Source organism: Anabas testudineus, chromosome 9 (genome assembly GCF_900324465.2).
Source record: "Anabas testudineus chromosome 9, fAnaTes1.2, whole genome shotgun sequence".
Lineage (NCBI taxonomy): Eukaryota > Metazoa > Chordata > Actinopteri > Anabantiformes > Anabantidae > Anabas > Anabas testudineus.
The window spans coordinates 17,831,602-17,852,180 of NC_046618.1; the positions used below are offsets into that span (position 1 = coordinate 17,831,602).

At 41.4% G+C, this 20,579-nt stretch overlaps 1 protein-coding gene across 1 annotated transcript; it reads right to left on the minus strand.

The window, feature by feature from the left end:
* Positions 1–1,112: 1,112 nt before the first annotated feature.
* Positions 1,113–18,852, minus strand: hic2 (hypermethylated in cancer 2). The gene is made up of 2 exons (XM_026343111.1): positions 18,720–18,852; positions 1,113–8,900 (listed from the first exon to the last, which is right to left on the minus strand). Exon 2 carries the CDS (start codon positions 8,826–8,828, stop codon positions 7,071–7,073), a length of 1,758 nt encoding a protein of 585 aa, XP_026198896.1. The 5' UTR covers positions 8,829–8,900; positions 18,720–18,852; the 3' UTR covers positions 1,113–7,070.
* Positions 18,853–20,579: the final 1,727 nt, after the last annotated feature.

Below are 20,579 nucleotides of genomic sequence, written 5' to 3' on the forward strand. Positions count from 1 at the left end.
AGTGATGAGTAGGTCAGCAGCCTACAGGGGCATTCCTGCCAGGGCATTAAAAGGAATATGACAAAGAGCCACTGGGGGAAGGGGTTGTAGACGGGCTGGAAAAGGCCCAGTATTTACTACAGCTGGGCCAGCCCTAACTACAGGAGGTGGAGACGTCAGTCGAAACCTTAACACGGTTAGATGAAGCCTGTAATGTTGCATTTTTATTGAGATCTTTGGATATTTTATTTGATCTTAAAGAAATACTTAGACATTTCAATACATTAAGCATTGAGCATTGATACTTTTACCGTCTATCGGCCCTTTGAAAGTGAAGCTATATCCAGGAGACAACTACTGTAGCTTAGCTTAGCATATAGACTGGAAGCAGGATGACTGAAGGGTGGTGGGTACAATGAATTCATGGTGGTAAACCTGGCCAATAAAGAAGTAGTGCTACACATGAAATTACATAAACCACAAGTTATTTTATAAATGTGATATAACGTTCATTTGTGAGGTGCAGAAATGCTGGCTGGCAGATTATCAGCTGACTCCAGCTTCATTTAGCACTGCTCATCTCAAGTAACTCTGCAAGAACACAAATACGGCAAGCACATTTCCCAAAATGATGAGCTATTCGTTTTCTGGTTGACTATTTTTGGTTTTTGCTGTTGTTAACAGAAACTTTACTGTGAATACATCTCAGTCAATGTTAGATGTGGAATTTGTGCTACATTTCCTGTTTAAAATACATGAGTTGAGTTTGTGACTGGAGCAAAAGCAGTTGCTTAATCGCAAGTTAAATTGTAGTTGGTTACTTGTAGAACGCTAATTAGCAACATGTCAGCAACGACAAAGCTATGCTGATCACGGCTCTCAAAGGAAACTGGCAACAGGGTTTTATTTCACAAGAACGAAATATGTAAAAATGTCATCACAGAACGTGTCAGTCAGGCATGTTAGAATGTGCATACAAAAGCCCGAGGCACTCTCCACAGAGCAACACTTCAAATCAGAGAATAAAGAGTTCTGTGCCGTTGCAAAACCTTCCTGAACATTACCACATTACACCAACACAGTGGCTAGATATGTTGTTAAAAGAAGAACACAAAACAAGTCAAACGTGGTTTTCAATCAAGCTTTTAATGAAAAGATCATAAAATAACAGTTTATTTTTCCTCACTGCTGTACATTAAGACTGCAAGGTTGTGAGTGCTGAGGTCAGCTGTATTACACTTTTATGACACTTTGAGTTTGTGAGCCCCATCGCTATGCACAGTGGTAGCTCTGACCTGAATACGAGCTCTCTGAGGAGTGGAGATAAAGAAAGAGCCCGGCCTGGGTGCTGCCAAAAGCCACAGATAGGGGAGTGGGGTGGTGTGGGTGGGTCGCAGAATACCGGCATGTGAGTGTTACGTTGCGTTTGAAGTCTGGATGGTCCAGTTGGAGGTGAGTGCAAATACATGCCAGCCAAAGTGTACCTGGGTGTGTACACCTTTGCATGTGAAGTGTATTTGCCAAGAGGGGGGGTTGTGTTTAATTATTCATCAGCAAAGACCCTATGTGTCCGTTCCAGAGCTTCTCAGCTCGTGGATCGTGATATATTATTGAGGGGCTGTTCCTAAAGAAAATGGACCAGAAAGGAAGCCTGAAACGCCCACTTTATGGGCTGCTCCATTAATCAACTCTTCAAGTACTATTTATTAGCAGCTAATCATGTCCTTCCATTAATGTAGTGTACATCAAGGTGACACTGTGCCTTTAAGAGTTAATCAAAAAATGTGTAATTTATCAGTAATGTATGAAAACATGCTGCTCAAATGCCATTTTGAAAAGGATATTTTGGTTACAGATGGACGGCAAAACAAAAGTATTAATGGTGAGATGTGATGAAGATAACACATTTCTGTAAACACTGAAAGTTCTGAGGTAATTTGGTGTTTCCTGTTTAAGTCACTACTGCACAATGTCACTGAAGATACAGTAAATACTTGTGTAAAATGTATTATGCAGCAGATTGGCAGATACAGGTGCCTACACAGTAACGGAGAATACAAGGTCAGGTGTATTTGAGATAAAGCAAGTGACAATAAAGCTTCGGTAGGTTTTAATGGCACTGAAGTCCATTTTAAAACTGGCTTTGGTTTAGTCTGCCGAGGTAAGAAGGAGCACCTCCATAAATAACTGGACAGACCAGCCCCTCTACTATACAAATGCCTGGAGAGGATGGTAGTAGTAACAATCGTACAAGTAGCAATAGTCACAAGAAATAAAACTGAAACTTTAATGTTCAGGGCCGAGTACAGGCTCTCAGTTGTGTTTCCTGCTTTATATATTCACTTTTAAAGCTTTAGTAACACTGCATAATGATATGATACAGTATTTCGACAAACACACAGCAAAAAAGACGAGGTAAGAAGAGAATGGGGAACTGATATGACAGCATCTGGGTCTGTCCAGACGCTTTGAAAAACATACAAAGTGCACTTAGTAAAGCTATCTTACCAACGGTTTCTAAAATCCTCCCATGTGGAATTAACTGACTGTGAATACAAATGTAATGTAAAAGAGATGGAAGAAGTGGCAAGTGTTTTAAGACAAAATGTAACAATAGTCACGAGAATGCCACCCTTCATTAGGGGGTTTCTAGTGTTTTTTAGTATTTCTTTTGTTTTTTTAAATGGCGGCAGCATGGCAACACCCAGGGAGAGCAAGGTTGAAGTTACAGTAGCCTCCATTCTGCACAGACAGGTCACAGTGTCCTGCCTGTGTCCACAGACACACACGAGGGGTTAAAGTTCAACTCCCCTAGTGTGCAGTCATTCAGTGAGAACTCAAGAACGTATGGGCCAAAAAAAACAACAAACACCCATAGTGAATCACATGAAATAAAAACCCTAGAGACTGTCAGGTATAACTGAGAACAACTGATATTAAATGCCATAGACCATTCACTTTTAGTTGGGAAATAAACATAAAATCAGTTCTCCCACACAAAAAAGTCAGCTTCACAGATTGTGGTTAATGGCTATGTTTTGTGTATCGTTTTTGATTCTCAGCTTGAAATCCTTAAAAACAAAAACAAAACAAAACAAAAAAAGAGGGTCCTGCCTCCACCTCAGCCTCACACACTGAGAAAATTCTTTGCAGAGGTGAGGGCAGGACCAGAAATAAATACATTCATCACTGACAATAGACATTTGATAAAAAAAGAACACTGTCAATAAGTGTTTGCACCAACTTTGTATGAGGCCCGGCCAGCCAGAGGTTTGTGCTGCTTTTACTCACAGGACACAGGCAGCTACACACACACACACACACACACACAAACAAACATTTCAAAACCTCAAAAGAAAAAGTGACAACATTCACAGTTAAGACTACAAGATAAGCCTGTTTACATGCAATGAACAAAAAAACAAACAAACATTAAAGCTACATTCTCCAGAAAGCCAGCATACGAGATGTACCATGTTACTAAAACAACGCAAACCATCCTACGTCTTAAGAGACCCAAGCAGCAGAGGTAGACCTCAAGTGCATGTGGGTAAACACAGAGACACAACATTGAGCAAAAGACCCTGACTAACAATGCCTTTTTGATTAATATGTCAAGGACTCACTGCAGCCCCCCCTTTTTCTGCTGCACCATCTGAAGACAGGCCAGAGGGCACGGGGATTGGGGCGCAGGGTCACCCCAAAGCCAGCTGGCAGAAGGGCTGGAGGGGGAGGTGTCCCTAAACCACACTCTCCTCCCCTTAATTGAATATGCAGCAGTTCACCTTATGTTTGACGCTATGCTTTTGTTTTGGCTGCAACCTCTGTGGAAAAGCATCTTTAAAAAAAACAAACAAACAAACAAGAAACATACACACAACCACCTCTCTGACTGGCCGAGCCTCGACTGAGGTCTGTAAAACTGTAAAAGTTTATGTAAACAATGAGATAAATACATATGTTTCTTTTTAGAGCCACACATGGTTCCATAATCATTCAAATGTGCTTTGGTTTAAAAAATAGTTTGTGGATTTGGGTATGAGCTTTTTTTTCTTCTTCTTCTTCTTCTTCTTCTTCCTAGTTCTTTGTACAACTTTGCAACTATTTCTGAACATACTGTGTTACAAACTAAAAAGTAGACTTGTTTCGAGCTGCCTCGCCTTTGTCAAGGCTCTTTGTGTTAGTTGTAAAAGTACCCCCCTGTTTGTCATCAATATGAAACTAGTGTTTTGCTTTTCCCATGATTAAAATACAGAGAAAATCGATACAATACTATGTCTTAAAAATGTAGCTGAGAGTCTGCATTCACAGATGCAGAGCAATCCCTGAAGTATTTGAATAGTAGTAGCACTAGTAGTAGTAGTAGTAGTAGTAATAGTAGTAGTAGTAGTAGTATGGTCACAGTTTGGAGTTCATAGTTTTTTTTTTTTCTTTGTTATGTCAAACAAGCAAGCATTCAAATGCAGCTCTTCTGCAGAGATGGCTAGAGATCGTGTTGTACAAAAACACCTTTTGCATGACAGACATTACGCTGTACTGCACTAAGTGCTGACAAGTACAATAACGTTTGAAGGCAACGCATTGTGGACTCCCTCATAAGCTGGAAGAGGTCACAAGCAACAATTGATCAGGCGATAAATAGCATGTTTGTGTTTGGCGGGGGGGTTCGGGGAGTGTGAAAAACTCATAGATGTACCATGCAATCACTAAACAGTAGCTGCTTAATAGCTAGACAACAACATAAACAAGCAACAACTCCAGGAGTCCAGGTCGCTAGTACCTTAAAACAGTAGTGATGTTTGTGTAACTGTAGCTGCATCCCTATGATAACAAACATTTCACAGACCATAACATGAGGACAAAAGAGGAATAAAAAAGATCAAGGAAGTTAAACCAACATAATAGAGGAATGCCTATATCAAAAACTTGTAGTGAGGGTTCACGCTCCACAGTGTAACTGTTAAGGGTTGATACACTGGACAGGTTTCAGTAAAACCTACAGATATTACAGGAGCCATTTCCAACCTATGGTTGCTTATGATGAGGTAAAGCTTTACAGGTTTACAATAACTTAAAACCATTCTGTGGCATAATGGAATACAGACAAATGTGCTGTCTAGCTGTCCAGTGCACCTCCGTTTCTCCCTTCTTATTACAAGTTTTCACAAGTCTGGCTCAAAAACAAAAAACAAAACAAAAACTAACAAGCGACTGGAACTTCACATTTAAAATTCTGATTATAATTCCTAACTTTTTTTTCTTTTTCAGTTTTTTTTGGTCTGAACAGAACACAAACAATGTCACCAAGTCCTGTTTATAAAGTCAGGGAATATAAAGTGATAAGGACTCTGGATACAAACAAAAGAAAAAGAAAAAAAAAAACAAAACATGTTCGGGGGAACACATTTTTAAACTTCACCAGTTTTGGTAGGAGGTAAAGTTTTCATCATACCGGCCCACCAATCAGCACAAGTTTCCTTGCAAACCACAAGAACCTTTGTCAGTCTAAGGGTCATTGGCCAAAACTCCATCAAAAGAGTGGATTGCTTTGTGTGGACTTAGAATATAATTCATAATTTGTTTTATACAGCAAAAAGAAATCAAAATTGAAATAATTTAGTATGCTATATATCTTAAGTACATCTCTTTAAAAACTTTGGTTATGAACTTGTCTAGCAATGTTTGTTAGTTAGCTCTGTTCTCCTCAACATTCATAAGATCTTTGGAACACTATACATCTAAACTAACTAACCACTACTTGCTCCAGGCAGGAAGCTACAGTACATTTTGAGGTGGGGCCACACTGAGCAGGGCACCCAAAAGCTATATTTGACAAGTAAAAACAACAGCTACAAACAATATTAATGTATAAAATCTATGAGCATTAAAAACCTGTGTTGAGAGATGGGCAGGTTAAAGCATTAGGTGAAAAGATACCATAATCTACACACTTTTTACAATTAATTACATAGGAGCTTTCAACTAATCAACATAGAGTTCGTAAGAGTAATCAGAGGTAGCAAGGTCACAAGCCTATATAAATAGACTTTTCTTTTTTCTGAGGGGAGGAAAGCTATACAGACAAAAAAAATAATAAATGTACCCACTGAACACAATGTTCAGTCTAAAACATCCTCTCCTTACCCCCATTAACACCCCCCCTACCCAACCCAACCTCCACTCCACGAGAAAAATCCCAAGACCTTCCAGTTTAAACATTCACTGAAACGTTACAAGCTGTCTAAGTAAAACAAGTACCTCAAGGTGTTCATCTTTCCAACCAGCACCAGCAGGCAAAACCGATAAAAATGAAAATCCTCTTCATATTATTGTGAACAGTTGTCTTCAAAGAGGACTTTGAGTATTTGTCTAATGTAAAAACTAAAACTTAATCCAATGTCATCCCACCATGAATCTCCTTTCAGGGCTTTCAGTTAAAGCAGAGTGATGGTCCCAAACCCAGTTACCTCTCCTCCTACATACAGATCCCCATCACCAACGTAACAATGGATATAAAGCTGTCAGGGTAAAAAGAAGGTTTTTGCTGAATTATTGCCAGTATTGTTTGCAAGGGTTTTTGGTCAAAATAGCAATAATGGACTACAGAGGGGACTCTTCAGTTAAATTGAGTTAGTTTGAGGAACAATCTCAAAACTAGTCAATGCTCAAAGGTAAAAGAGAAGCAGGGTGCTGAGGGGTATGAGGTGAGGGGGCTTGACGTTATTTCAGTACCCACATTCACATTTCACATACTTGCAAAGCAGACCAGAAGTCATGCCACTACACCATGGCTTTGTGACTTTGGAGAGAGACAGGTGTAAATTGTCCCTCTAGAACTCCTGAGAGGTGAGCAGACGTCACCCGATACCAACGATGACCCGATCCTTGCATCAGCAAGATCCCACCATCACCAAGAGCCTATTGTGGCTAACAGCTACATCATTCACTTAGCCAGGGTATCATGAACTGGAATTAATGTGTGTCTGCATGTGAATATGTACGTGTGCATTTCTTTGCTTTTGAGATGGAAAAAAAATGTAGAGAATTTTCTTTTTTTTGTTAATCCCAGAGTTCTTTGGCTTGATGCATTTCTAAGAGGGTGAGGTGTGCATTCTCAGGTGACTTATGAGGTTACGCTGCTGAGTAAACTTCCCCCCACATAGCTGGCATTCATACGGCTTCTCCCCAGAGTGGACACGCATGTGCTCCGTCAGACGGTACTGACGTGTGAAGCGCATGCCACACTCTTCACATGCGAATGGCTTGAGGCCAAGGTGGCTGCGCATGTGGCGTGTCATGGTGCCCCTCTGGGTGAACATTTTACCACAGATGTTGCAGGGGAAGGGCCTGGTCAGCCAGTGGCTTTTTTCATGTTGTCTCAGCGTTGCTGGGTCTTTGTAGCTCTTACTGCAGACTGTGCACTTGAACGGACGTGTTTCAGAGCCAAAGTTGGAGGGACCTACGGGGGCAGAAAGGTCCTCTGCTTCCTCTTCATCTTCCTCTTTCACGAAGGTCCCTCCCTCCTCTTTGATATAGAGCTCATCCTCAGTGTGTGTTTCCACATGAGCATTCAGCTGCTCCGAACTGGGAAAGCCCTTACCACAGGGAATGCACACATACAGGTTATCTCCGAAAGCTGGCTCAAAACCTTCCTGTCTGTACACATAGTTGGCGCTGTGGTGTCCCCCTCCTGTTCCCCCTCCTGCACTCTCTCCATCACTTTGACCACTCTCGTCACTGTGGTCCTGGCCGTTCTCTCCTGCTTCTTCCTCATCTTTACATTGGAAGGACTGGTCAGAGGCGAAGCTGCTACCACTGCCCCCTACAACCCCAGAGGATCGTCCATCTTTAGGACCCACAATCACCCCATTAACCAGGGGCCTGTCATGCTCTTCAGATTTCAAACCTGATGCCTCTCTTTTAGGCCATTCATTCTTGCGTGCACCCTGTCGGGATTTCTTCTGTGGTGGCGGACCCTCAGTCTGGTTTTGGTTTTCCTCTGAGGTTTTAGAGGAACAGTTAAGCTCTATGGTCTCTGAACCACAGGTGTCTACACCTGGTAGGGTAGTAGAGGAGTCATCCAATGAGGCACTGTTGGTTGTGGATACTGAGGCAGATTGAGGGGATCCTTGGGAGTTGCTTTGTGGGCTGAGGGCATCAGTGGCTGTGCCTGCAGAGGGAGGGCTCTTCTTGGACAGGTCCAGTCCAAGGTCTGGCTCCCCAGCACTACCTCCACTACTGACGTTACCATTGCTGCTGCCATTTGCCCCATTTCCATTCTTTCCAGAGCTGCCGACAAACATCTCGTCATCTGAGAATTTGTCCCGAAGGCCTTCATCTGGCTGTGGCTGGTCGGCATCGGAAGGGGTTGCAGGATAGTGGTTGTTGGAGCCAACAGGTGTAGAAGAGGAAAGGCGCTGATTATTGAGGCGTAAGCGGCTAAGGGGGGCTGTGGTGGAGGGTTTACCTGGCAGGGGTTTCCCACCACTGCGCTTGAGTTTCTTTCTGCACAGAGCAGCGAGGTCATGGAGCTGGAGGTAGCTGGCTGCGGTTAAGAGGGCACTGAAGTTCTGGTCACTGCTCTGATCCGATGAGGACAGGAGCTTCCCGGTATAGATGAAGTCCAGAACTTGTCTAAATACAGAGGGGTTAACCATCTCTGTATCGAGGTTAATGAGGTTATCGTGGAGGACCAATGATTTGAAGTATATGCTGCTTGCGGCCAAAATGTTCTTGTGGGCACGGAAGAGTGCATTCTCCACCACAATGATAACATCACACAGGAAGCCCTTGGCTCTCTGCTGGTTGAGTTGCAGCAGCAGTTGTTTGGCATGATTTGGCAGTTCCATCTCCACCTTTCTTCTTTCCTTCTCTCTCTCTCTCTCTCTCTCTCTCTCTTCCTACACGATCACCACCTGGAGCTGAAAGAAGAAAATTATCAAATGGTTAGTGTTATTAAATGTTAATGTAAGTAGAGAAATATTGGACTGATACTAATGACAAATATCATTCAATGCAATGTGCAAGATGTATAAAAACATGAATTATGGTCGTCAACAGGAAACGAATGTTTCTAAATATGCAATATTTATATATTTAATATGTTTGCATTGTGAAAAAGGAGTATTGATTTTTTTTTCAAGCTAGTACATTTAAAATTTTATATAGGTTTTTTTTTTTTTGTTTTGTTTAATGACAGCTACAATGCTTGCATGTCGTACAACCCATGGTAAGTTCATCAACAAGCTCTCATGGGAAATTTAGAAAACTGTCAGCCACATAATCACATGGCAGCTTAGAAACTGGAACCCTTCCTCCCTCTCATCTTCCTTTTTAAAAAAATTGCAACCCTACATGGCTCGAGTTCGTTTTGTAAGCACTGCCACCGTTCTGCCACAAAAGCCAAATGGGTGGAGAAGAAGAAAGGGTAAAGTAACTACTTTTCTAAAGGTGCCACCTTTCAGCTTCTCTTCCCTATCACCACAAAGTAACTCTAGTTTCAGCGGGGTGCCCTCTTTGGATACTCAGCTCACTCTAGTATCCATTAGGTCATGGTAATGTCAACCCAATCCATTGTCTGAGGTTGGAGGTCGGTGGCATAGTAGGCCTGGGGGGTGGATTAGGTGACACCTAAGCAGGTAAAACTACACAGGAGATAGAGCAGTAGAGGGGGGGAGGGGTGTGGCTCAAAGACAAGGACAGCACCACCTGATCCTCCAGAGAGGCCCTCATTTATGGAATTGGGACAGTTAACTCTGATTAACAGTTAAACCACAAACTGACCACCTATTATATTCCATATAGGGCGGGTACTTGGGTCTGTTGTGTGGTACTACATATCACGTGTGTTTCTAAGTCTGAAAACACATAAGGTAAAGAAAGAACAAGCCTATCGACAACGTGATAGGTGTGATGGTAACAGAAGTATGATTTAGTTATGGCAGCAGGATCTGACCCGAACGCATGTTTAACAAGTAAAGTCCTGGTCATGCTGAAAAAATGGACACATCCTAAATGCCTCTGATCAGAGAATGGTATACTATATTACAGCAGATTAAACACTAATGCAGAGAAATGTTCAAGCCATAAATATGCATAAAAATGCATTTCAGCCCGGTGCAAACCAAGAGATTTACTGAAAATCGTAATCCATATTCCATATCCATAATACGCTGCACAACTCCACCATCTCAGATATGACAAATTGTGCATTTTACATGACTGGCTTAAACATCTTAACATTTGGTTGCTCAATACATTTCTATGCTAAGTATCGCTAAACCTAGTTATATGGCTGGGATGGAGCTAACTGTCCAGATTTTATTTAATATTTTTTAAGACATTGGTAATGCACTTATGTTTGTCTTGACAAACATCCCTGTATCATTTACAAGAGGTCCAAAAAGCTGCCTGTTGGCTCTTGGCCAAGTCTTCAAAGAGTTCTCATGTAACACCAATCCCGATCTCTTTACACTGGCTCCCTATCAAATTCAGAATGCTTGTGATTACTTTTAGAGACCTGCATGTCAGGCACCTGCCTACATCTGAGATCTACTGCAGCTCTGTGTCACCAGTAGGTCTCTAAAAGGTCATCTGGTTAGGGTTTTTGGTTGTTCCTCACTCCAGGCTAAAGGAGTCTGTGCCTTTGAGGTTGTGGCTGCTAAAATCTGGACCTCTATCATCTTGGACTTCTGTGAACACTGTAATGGTAGCTCAAAACTCATGTTTGACTTGCTTTGTCACATCATCAATTTAAAAGGACAAACACCACAAACTGCCTTGGAAGACAGTGTCAGTATAGAAGAGAATTTGTCAGATCTGGTAGTGAGAATGACACAGTATGCGAAAACACTCAATTAGAGGCATGAACACGGTGCTAGAATGACATGGTGAAATGTATTTAAATGGAATTTCAATCTTAAAATGGAGATGGCTGGCTGAGATATCAAAGTCAGCTCTGTTGAAACAGTCAGGGTTGCTGATACAATCAGCTGGACTGATCATTACGCTTTAGGTCCAGGTCTGGGCTTGTCTTCTCTGCTATGACACTTCTACCAATGGTCCCCTCCCCCATTTTTCCTCTGCACCTCTCCTCCTCTCTCTTTATCTTCCCACTCTCACCAACCTCTCACTGGGCATTGAGACACATGTAAGGAACAGTATTCGTACCCAAAGGTAAATAATAATGAACTCGTCTGAAATATGTAACCCAGATCAGCAGTTGATTGCAGAATGCGCGACAGGGATTTTCAGCACTCAACCCTGCAGCCCTGGAGAAGAGGTTCTGCTAGAGAAAGAAGGGCCTCTGCTATGATGCCAGCCAGGAAGCGATATATCAGTCAAGTCTCTCTTAACATACACACACACCTCTGCAGGCTTTATGGGGGTATTCAAGAGGCTTTTCCGGCAGACCGACATAAAAGGGGGCTGGGCTCAGAGTAGAGAAACCAGAAGAAAAAAAAAAAAAAAAAAAAAAAAAGAGGCCTCCCCCACCCTCCTCCATTTCTCATCTCTCTCTTTCTCTCTCTCTCTCTCCTCCCCCCATCACCCAGAAGGCTACCCTCTCCCCCTGGCCCCTCCAGTGCTGTGCTGTGCCGGCTGGATTCCAGGGAGCTGCTAATGGATTACGGCTGATCTATATGCAGCTCGGGTGGGACACATGTAGGCCCAGCTCCCCTCAAATGGTGCTGCCCAGGAAACAGGCTTAATAACACAGGGGGCAGATAGGCTTGCACCATCATTGCAGCTTACCCATTTGTAAATGGTGATGTGCGCAGTTCGTATGGGCAATGTAACATAGTTGGTAAGCAGCATTTTCTGCAGGGTTGGATCCATAATATTTAAAAGCCTGTGCCAAATGCTGGCACTTTTTTATTTATTTATTTTTTTATAAACCTTCATTAGTTCCATAGTGGGGTTATTGCATTGTGGACAGGCTGCCCCTTTCGAGGCGCAAAGGGTTCAGGGTTAGGCAGCTAGGAGAGACCAGAAATCGAACCACTAATCATGGGGTTCGAAGACGACTGCTCTACCACCTGAGCTACTGCCGCCCATATTGACCATGCTAACCTCTTGAAAAACTGAATTAAACTAAAGTATTATAAAAGGGGCAATCTTTTTAAAAACACAATATTCGATAGCTTAGCCTCAACCTCAACCTTGACTTGTTTTAGGAGCATGCTGACACGGAGATAAGTAGACAGTTGTTTACACAGGTTTGACAGACATGATCAGGATACCATATCCATGTGCTGATTTGAAACAGAAAACTAATGAGCATCCAATCGCTCTTAGCAGTGAATGAATGTCAGTTTGTTCTAAATTAAACTATAACAGAGATCTGGGTGATCTGGTTTGACATTATTTACTGCTGCCTGGCATTGCATTATTTATCCAAGGAGTTTATGGATTAAACAGTGAGCAAATAAACCTTTCAGAGTCAGTGTTCGTGCAGTGAAGGTGACTGAGAAAGCAGTGGGCTGTGGCACTAATCTCCTGAACAGAGGGGTAGAGAGCCAGAAGACAGGGCAGAGGTGAGGCAAAGTCCTATGGTGCAATAACAAAACACACCCTACTACTGTGAAAGGTCATTTGCTAACCACCAATAGAAAACAAGACCGAGAAGGATTTCTAAAACATATTGAGTCTGGCCTTCACAGCAAGATCATCTTTTACAGTGATTCCTTTGAACAATATACAATAATGACTTTGTAAAACTGTGTACATGGTCACACGGGGAAAGATGGATACATGTGGAGGTAAGAACTGTTTCAAGCTGTCAGAGAAAGGGACGTAATCATACACCTAATCAAAAGGCCTTGATTGTGCACACCCTCGCAGAGGCACTGCACTTACCTACATGCACACGTGCACACACACACAGTATGCTGGTGGGCAGAGAGAGTGGGGGATGGGTTAGGGGGATGGTACAAAGCCAGTTTGAAATACAAACACCAAGCAACCACGACCAAGCCATTTCAACACTGCTCACGCTGGTGCATTGGTAACATTGTTCCATACAGAACTCAAGGTTAGTGCAGTTATCTGAGTTCTGGTTTGTTTGTGAATGAAATTAGCTTCTTAGTACAATGAGGACATTAACGCTGTTCTTACACCTGTGCGATCTCGGCTGCATCAGAGGAAACCACTACCACTGGCCTATTTGTAATGATTTGATATTGATTTCAATTTAAAATCAACATTTTAGAGACTTTAGTCTATAGTATTGCGTTTAAATACACAAATAAGACACTGGAAGATGTCTTCATATGTACTACAGCACTGAGGTTGGTTTAAATCCTGGAGTTAAAAATACAAGCGGTCAGTGAGTTACATCCTTGTGTGATTTCTTTACTTTTTAATTTGAAGTGTATTAGTAGTAGATAATTCTTCTGTTTTCAGAGCACTTGTTTTGGGCTGGTTAGGCAGTACATTTCTTTCCTGTGTTTTTACATATAATCTACTGTTCAGCTGTGGAAACCTTCATATACATTTCTGTTTTATTCCTAGTTTGAATTGATTAAAAGGATGTGCTAATGAGCAATAATGTTTCCCTTTATCCTGCCACACTACTGTCACAACGATACTTTCTCTTATTGTCTTTGGTCTTTGTCATGCACATGCACACACAAGTTAGAAACTCTATCAGAAAGCCTGCTAGGTGAATACATGCAAAGAAATCAAGTTTCACCAGCTGGTTTCTGGGTAAGTTATGTGTATGTGAATATTGTGTGAATGATCCAGTGTCTCTTAAAAGACAAAAAATGCCTTTAAAAGATCTTTTCTCCAGCGAGTGTGCAATAATAAACCAGATGCATGGATAGCAGAATTTGTAGTTTAGCTACATGCTACCAAGGGTGAAATAAGTGAAATCACCTGCTGTGGTGTTTGCCTGAAATAGCAACCTGCCTATATTCATGTCTCCATGGCAAATGGTTTAAGAGCTCTGATGCAGAGCATCTGCTGGAATTCTGGACCCTGATCCAATTAGAGTTATTTCTTTGAAAAAGCTGCAGGAACAACATCCAACTGCACAAAAGCTTATAAAAAAACATTAAGGCAACAGGTAAAAGATGATCTGCTCGATCTTAGAGACATACAATTCCACAGAGTTGATACAAATGCTAGGTGCATGACCCCGGTGCTGCATGGCTGAGGGGAATTACATGAGTTACAGTATCCCGGCTATAGTCTGGGTAGAACCTATTAAGATTTATTTTCTATTAGGCAGTTCAGCCATGTTGCAGACAAACAAGTCTTGACCAGAGTGCAGCAGAATGAAAAGAGACCCATCCATTTTTTCACGGGAGGTCAGTGCTTGCTGTGTACCCATGGATAGATTTCTGTGTGAATTCATGCATTTCTTTTTAAGATCATATATATTTTTGGCATTTTAGTCTTTATTTGACAACTTGACAGTTGAGGAGCACAGAAAACATGAAGAAAGAGAGAGAGAGGGCGTGACATGCAACAAAGGTCCCCAGCTGGATTTGAAGCAAGGATGATGTGGTTAATTGGCAAAAACCATTAGGCAAACAGTGTGCTCCGAATTCATGCAATATTTGGAAAATAAACTAACAACATATTCATATAATGCTTTTTCTGTTTTTACGTTTTATTGCTGACGAGCATTAACACCAGTGGAAAATTTCTTTTGGAGATTTAACTACTGTGATAAAGCAGCAGTGTGAAACTTGCTCATTAGTGCAAAGCATTCACACCCAAAACTCCCCCAAAATTGACCTTTCCATGTATTGGAGGTGCTAGATACTGTTGCTTGAGCTGGCTCACAAAACCCTCTCTTGTGCTTTACAGATTAACATTATTTATCAGCATGGGACCATTTAATGTCATAATAAAAAGCTACAATAAAACAATGAAAACCAGATGTGAGGTTACAAAGATGACCAGAACGTGGCAGAATGCCAGCTGCCATTCAAGACGTATTTTTGCTATTACTGTGCAGTGTATGGGCAGAGATCAACAGTTCTGAATAAAGCTGAAAATACAGTGCTAGAATATAAATGCCCAGTCATGTTTTTTTTTTACATTGGCTACAACAACTTTGTTCGTTTATTTATTTTCATACTTTCATTTTCCATTATCAGTTACTGTGTGAAGATAAAAAAAAAAAAAATCAATTAAATTTACGTCTTTAATGTAATGTTTGCCAAACGTTGACCTGAGTACTTTTGTTATGCCAATCCAATTGTATTTAAAGAGAGCAGCAGCATATTAGGACCTGATAGAATTCAATGCACAGCCTATGTCACTGACAAATATTATTCTTAGAAGAGCATGATTTAAATGAATTTCTAATCCAGTCAAATTTTAGGTATGGCTGTAAACATCCAAATTATTTGAATGCCTTAGTGAACGTTTTTTTTTTGTTTTTTTTTTTATAACTCGCAAAATGTATACATTTGTGCTACAACTGCCCGAACATGTCTTAATTGCTAATAAAGATAAAGACAGTAAAGACAGAAGATATTATACAACTTGCTATACCATGAGATAGCAGGGTAGGTTTTGTCTAAAAAGAGCAGAGTTACTACTCTGTTTCTCTCCAACATGGGTTTATTTGTAAGTGTGCATGTCCAGTCGGTGTTTCCACAGGTCTATAGTACTTTGTGATTCAGTTACTGCATCCAATGAGGCTCCTGAGCAAATTAAATAAAGATTGAAATGAAGTCTGAGGCTACCAGTAATACTAACTTCAAATCTGGCACCCACACACAATGTATCTAACCGTGTATCCTCACCACAAGTGACGTGATCAACCAAGTGACTGTATTACTTGAGTGATAAAGTGCCCTCTGTCTTAGAGAATGAGCCTTGTTGATGAGATAAAACCCCCGTAAAAAGCAGCAGACCCAAATGACTTGGTGTCTAATGCTCAGGCTAAAGACAGAGGGCATGTTGGGTAAGGACATATCCTGTATGGTCCATGGTTTTACAGAGCTGCCACCCCTCCTCCTCCAGCCTTTACACACCATGTAACCTTCTGGCTATCAGCACTACATTCCACAGACCGTTTCTTCTTCTTAAAGAACAACAACAGCCCTGCCCTGTAGTGTTTTAGCCATTGAACAAACCTAAATGCCCTCAAACAGGCAACGCCAACAGATCAGTATATATATATATATATATATATATATATATATATATATATATATATATATATATATATACACACACACACACACACACACACACACACACACACACACAACAGCCTAGCAAATCTGTAAGTCCTCATCCAACATGTCAGCAGTACATATAGCCTAAGTAGCCTTCTTACTGCATTGTGGTGCCCACACACACCACTGTGAGCCATGATCTCAACGTACACAGGATACTGAGCGTGTGTTGAGAAAGGGAAGGGACAAGTAGGGTGAGGCAAGACCAACCGGCTGATCATGAGGATCATGAGGCACACACACACACACACACACAGGCCTCAAATTACACTCCAGGCCACACTTTGTAGTCCATACTAATCAATAGTATCAATAGTACTAGTCACACTGATCAGTTGACTTGACGTAGTCATCTTAATGCCCTATATTAACTTGTTTGAAATTCACTACCAGATGTGCACATGTAGATGAATATTTGACAACAGCTGCAGTAAATAAACAACAAGGCTTGACATTAAAACTACAAGCACATCAGTACAGTGACTACTGTGGTTAGTTTTTTAACCATTAAACTTTTAGGTCAGTCTTTACCTTGTTTGTGTTGGTGTTTTGGCGAAATCGTCTGCTTCATAGTCTATATCAGCACCCTGACTCACACAAGTTTATAATAATTTCTGCGTACCAGTATAAGTTAAGAGACACTGTCTTAAAAATTATGGGATCATTAAACACTCAGTACTACCAGTCTTCAAAGTTTATTGCTGTTACAGATGCAGCATTGTCACCATCAAATGTCTGACGCACAACTGCCAGGAGCCCTACTGCAGCTTTACAAGCCTCACCAAATTAGATTATGTGTATAAAAAACAAATGCATTTAAATGCACCAACTATTCAGCTGTGCTGTACGATAATCTACTCTAATATTTCAGCCAAATGTTCGGCAGACACACAGAGCAACTACACACTTCAGCTACATTTCTAGGTGGGTATAACCAGTCAAGATATAGTCCTACAGTCTTTATATTAAAGCTGCAGCAGGAGATTCAGAGAAATTGTGGCAATAAATGTCTCAGTATGTATAAAATACAGTGAAATATTTTCCAAGCCTCCTAACAAACTACTTTACAACAGCTGCTCTGGATGTATTTGATTTAAACAATAAAAACAGCTGCCATGATTATGCTACAGACAACATTTTGTCATGTCAACTACAACCGGAAAAATTGTCAACTTTTAACTGACCTGTTATTTGACTAGTGAGGTTCTCTGGTCTCTGTAAGGACACTATTTACTTCAGGAGTGATAAATAACAACATTTTCAGTTATTCTATGGTCAAATCCACTGTTAGCCTGTATAACTGGTAATTTAGCTCCACTACACTCAAAATACAACACAAATGTCATAATTTATCATAGTAAAAAGACGATCTGCACCGGAAATGTAATTTTACAAAAGCACCAGTTCCAGAATCCACATTCCTGTGTTTTAATTATCTCCATGCCAGGCATAGTCACCTGAGAGGCCAGGCTGCCCTCACACCTGAGCACATAGCATTGTTTTATTAGCTGCCAGGTGATTTGTAAATAAAACACATACTGGTGTGGCCTTTTTTTTATTATTATTATATCATTATGACAGTTTCCACACAGGAAACGATGTTCCTGTGAAGCTCGTCAGTGTTGGGTCCCAATGTAACGTTACGCCCACTGTGGAGCTGATCAAAGATGGTTGATGTAACAGTGGCCAATCTCTGGGCTGTAAAGACATGAGCCACGATCCCCTGCACTCACTTTTACAACACAATGTTTCCAACTTGAATGGCTGCGTCTAAATTGCACTGGACCCATCTGCACGTCCTGTGCGAACTCATTTGAATGAGCCCTACCTAAGACCAAGGTGGCTTAACCTACATAGAAACAATACGGCCACCTACACACCACGACATCTCTCCGATCATCAGGAGGATTGTGCGAAATATGGGCCGTGTTTTCCCCAGAATCAGAAACCGTCCGGTTTCCTTCCTGCTCATTTTACTGATCAGTAGAAAGAGCCGCTGATGTGATTACATGACAGCGATGAAACCTCCAATGCGTCGAGCGCTGGCTCCTGGATAAGAAAAGTGAAACACCGACATAAAGTGAGGTGTATATTTGCTGTGAGGGCGCAGAGACGAGCCTCTCTGTCGCTGTATGCGCTTTGCCAACCTAGTAATTATTTGGTGCACCCGTCCTGTGAGGCATCCCCAATAAGCCCACGACACCAAAAAAAAAAATAAATAAAAATGAACGCACGACGTTTCCCGATTATTTATTTTTGCGGTTTCGAACAAGATCCGCGATAAACTCGAGGAAATAAAGTGCTATTTCTCGGCTTTGCCCAGCAGGCTGGTAGAACCAGAGCAGGCACCAGCGGAGCCCCTTTTTTTTTGTTGGCACGCCGTGGAAAAACACACACACACACACACACCACCGTAATGCCGAAAAGCCTTGCGATCCGAGCAGCAGCTGCGAGAAATACGCACCGATCAAAACAGACGCGAAATCGGCACAAAGGCGCGTTTACAATCCACCCAAAAGAGAAATAATTCCTTTTAAATACCTTATTACATCGGTAGGGTCGTTCTCAAGCGTTCTTTACCATCCTCTTGCTCATCTCACAGCCTTCGGGACGCCATGTTGCAAGCTTGTGACGTTAGGCTTCCTCACCCCTGACCCACATTTGAATAGAAACCAGCCCAGAGTGAAGCAGAGAAAACATCCCACTGTGGGAGGGTTTGGCCACTTTCTCAGCCCAGGACCCCGGGCAACTTTACCTGCAAGATGGCAGGAGGGGGGAGAGAGAGAGAGAGAGAAGTAGCCCACAGAGGGAGGAATATATTTGTGGTCACACACTGATTTAGGCCTTGCTGAATGCAAAAAATAAACTCTAAACCTGGTTATTTTATGTGATGTTTAGGTCTACCTCTTGGAATAATCAGCATAATTAGACAAAACATTTTATGTTTGCGAGAGAGCTGCTTACGTTTCATTTAAATACAATAGGATTAATTAAATGCATAATAACAAGAAACAAATGATTTGAAAAAACAGTGACGTTGATTTTATGACAGAAAATGTTTAATTAACGCATGAAAATTAAATTATTTTCTCTGAAAACGAACTCACATTAGTCTGCTTGATATTTCTTTGCAGTGTTCGCTGCGTTTCGCTGCATGATCAACAGTCTGCGGTAGAATTGCGCAGTTTCAGCGTGTATTTTAATATGTGTATTGTAATCACCGCAGAAAACTGCATCCACAGTAAAAAGCAGCTTATTAGTTGGACTTCTGTTTGAACTCAGCTCCATAATATGCAAGTGACCATGTGCATCCCTCCACCTTCCAAGTGTTTCCCTCGACATGGTTCATTCTGAGGATATTATTTATTCAGTCCGATTGAAAAACAAGATGATTTCATTTGTTTCGGACAGATGACTCGAAATGGAGAGAGAGAGATGTTGGTTCTGGTTCAGAAATTGGGAACCAGATGTGCGGAAGTACGACAGTGTGCTGGCTCCACCTCCTTTCACACAGGAACCAGGGCCAGTTCTCAGCCAATAGAACTTAGGGCACAACCTTATCGATGGGCTTCACCAACAAACCCTTTATTGGCCCTCGATCAACTTGATTACTTTGATGATGCCACCTGCCTAAAGCTAATAATAAATGTTATGGCCCCGTTAACCAGGAGGTCCCGTTGAAACAATAATTGATCCAGGTGCTGTCACCCCCCATGTTCCTATGGTTCACATTCCGTTGATAGAGAGGTTATGGCGCCGTGCCAAAGTCCTCTTGTGACACTCTGTGGCTGCTGCGCAAACTGCATCTCTCGGCACTCTGAAAGTTGCGTAATCAAGGTGCTGAGAGGCACTGTGTGAGTTTCTGTAGTGGTTCGTCCTATCCAATGAACAACTGTAGCTGTAAGGCACAGGTCATGAACCTCATAAGAACACTTATGACACACAAACCACACACAGCTATTTCCTCCTTGGATGAGTTGCGATGACACATGATTAACATTTATTTTTGTTAGAAAAGAACAAGTAAAATATGTCTGTGAACACACTTTAGCCTTTGATAATCTTATATCATTATCCAATAAATAACCTTGTTTAGAGACTAAAAAGTTTAGTTAAATCAGACCATTAGGTTTAATTTATTAAGTTATTTCGTATAAAAATAGGTTTAATTAGTGACACGTGTTTATTTCTAAATGATCTGGTTCTCTGTGGAACAAAAACTAAACATTTCTCTCGAACAGACAATTGTTAATGGCGACTAGAGAATTGGATCAATCATTGAATGTGCTGAGTGTATGAAACATTTTCAACATTATCCAAAAAACTAAGAGCCTGAACTTGTCCCCAGTGTTTGATCATTGCCATGAATTCACTATGACTCGCTGGTCCTTGATTAGTTTG

What these genes read in the sequence shown, in the direction of transcription:
- hic2 (XM_026343111.1), bottom strand. Translation starts at nt 8,828, where the DNA reads ATGGAACTGCCAAATCATGCCAAACAACTGCTGCTGCAACTCAACCAG.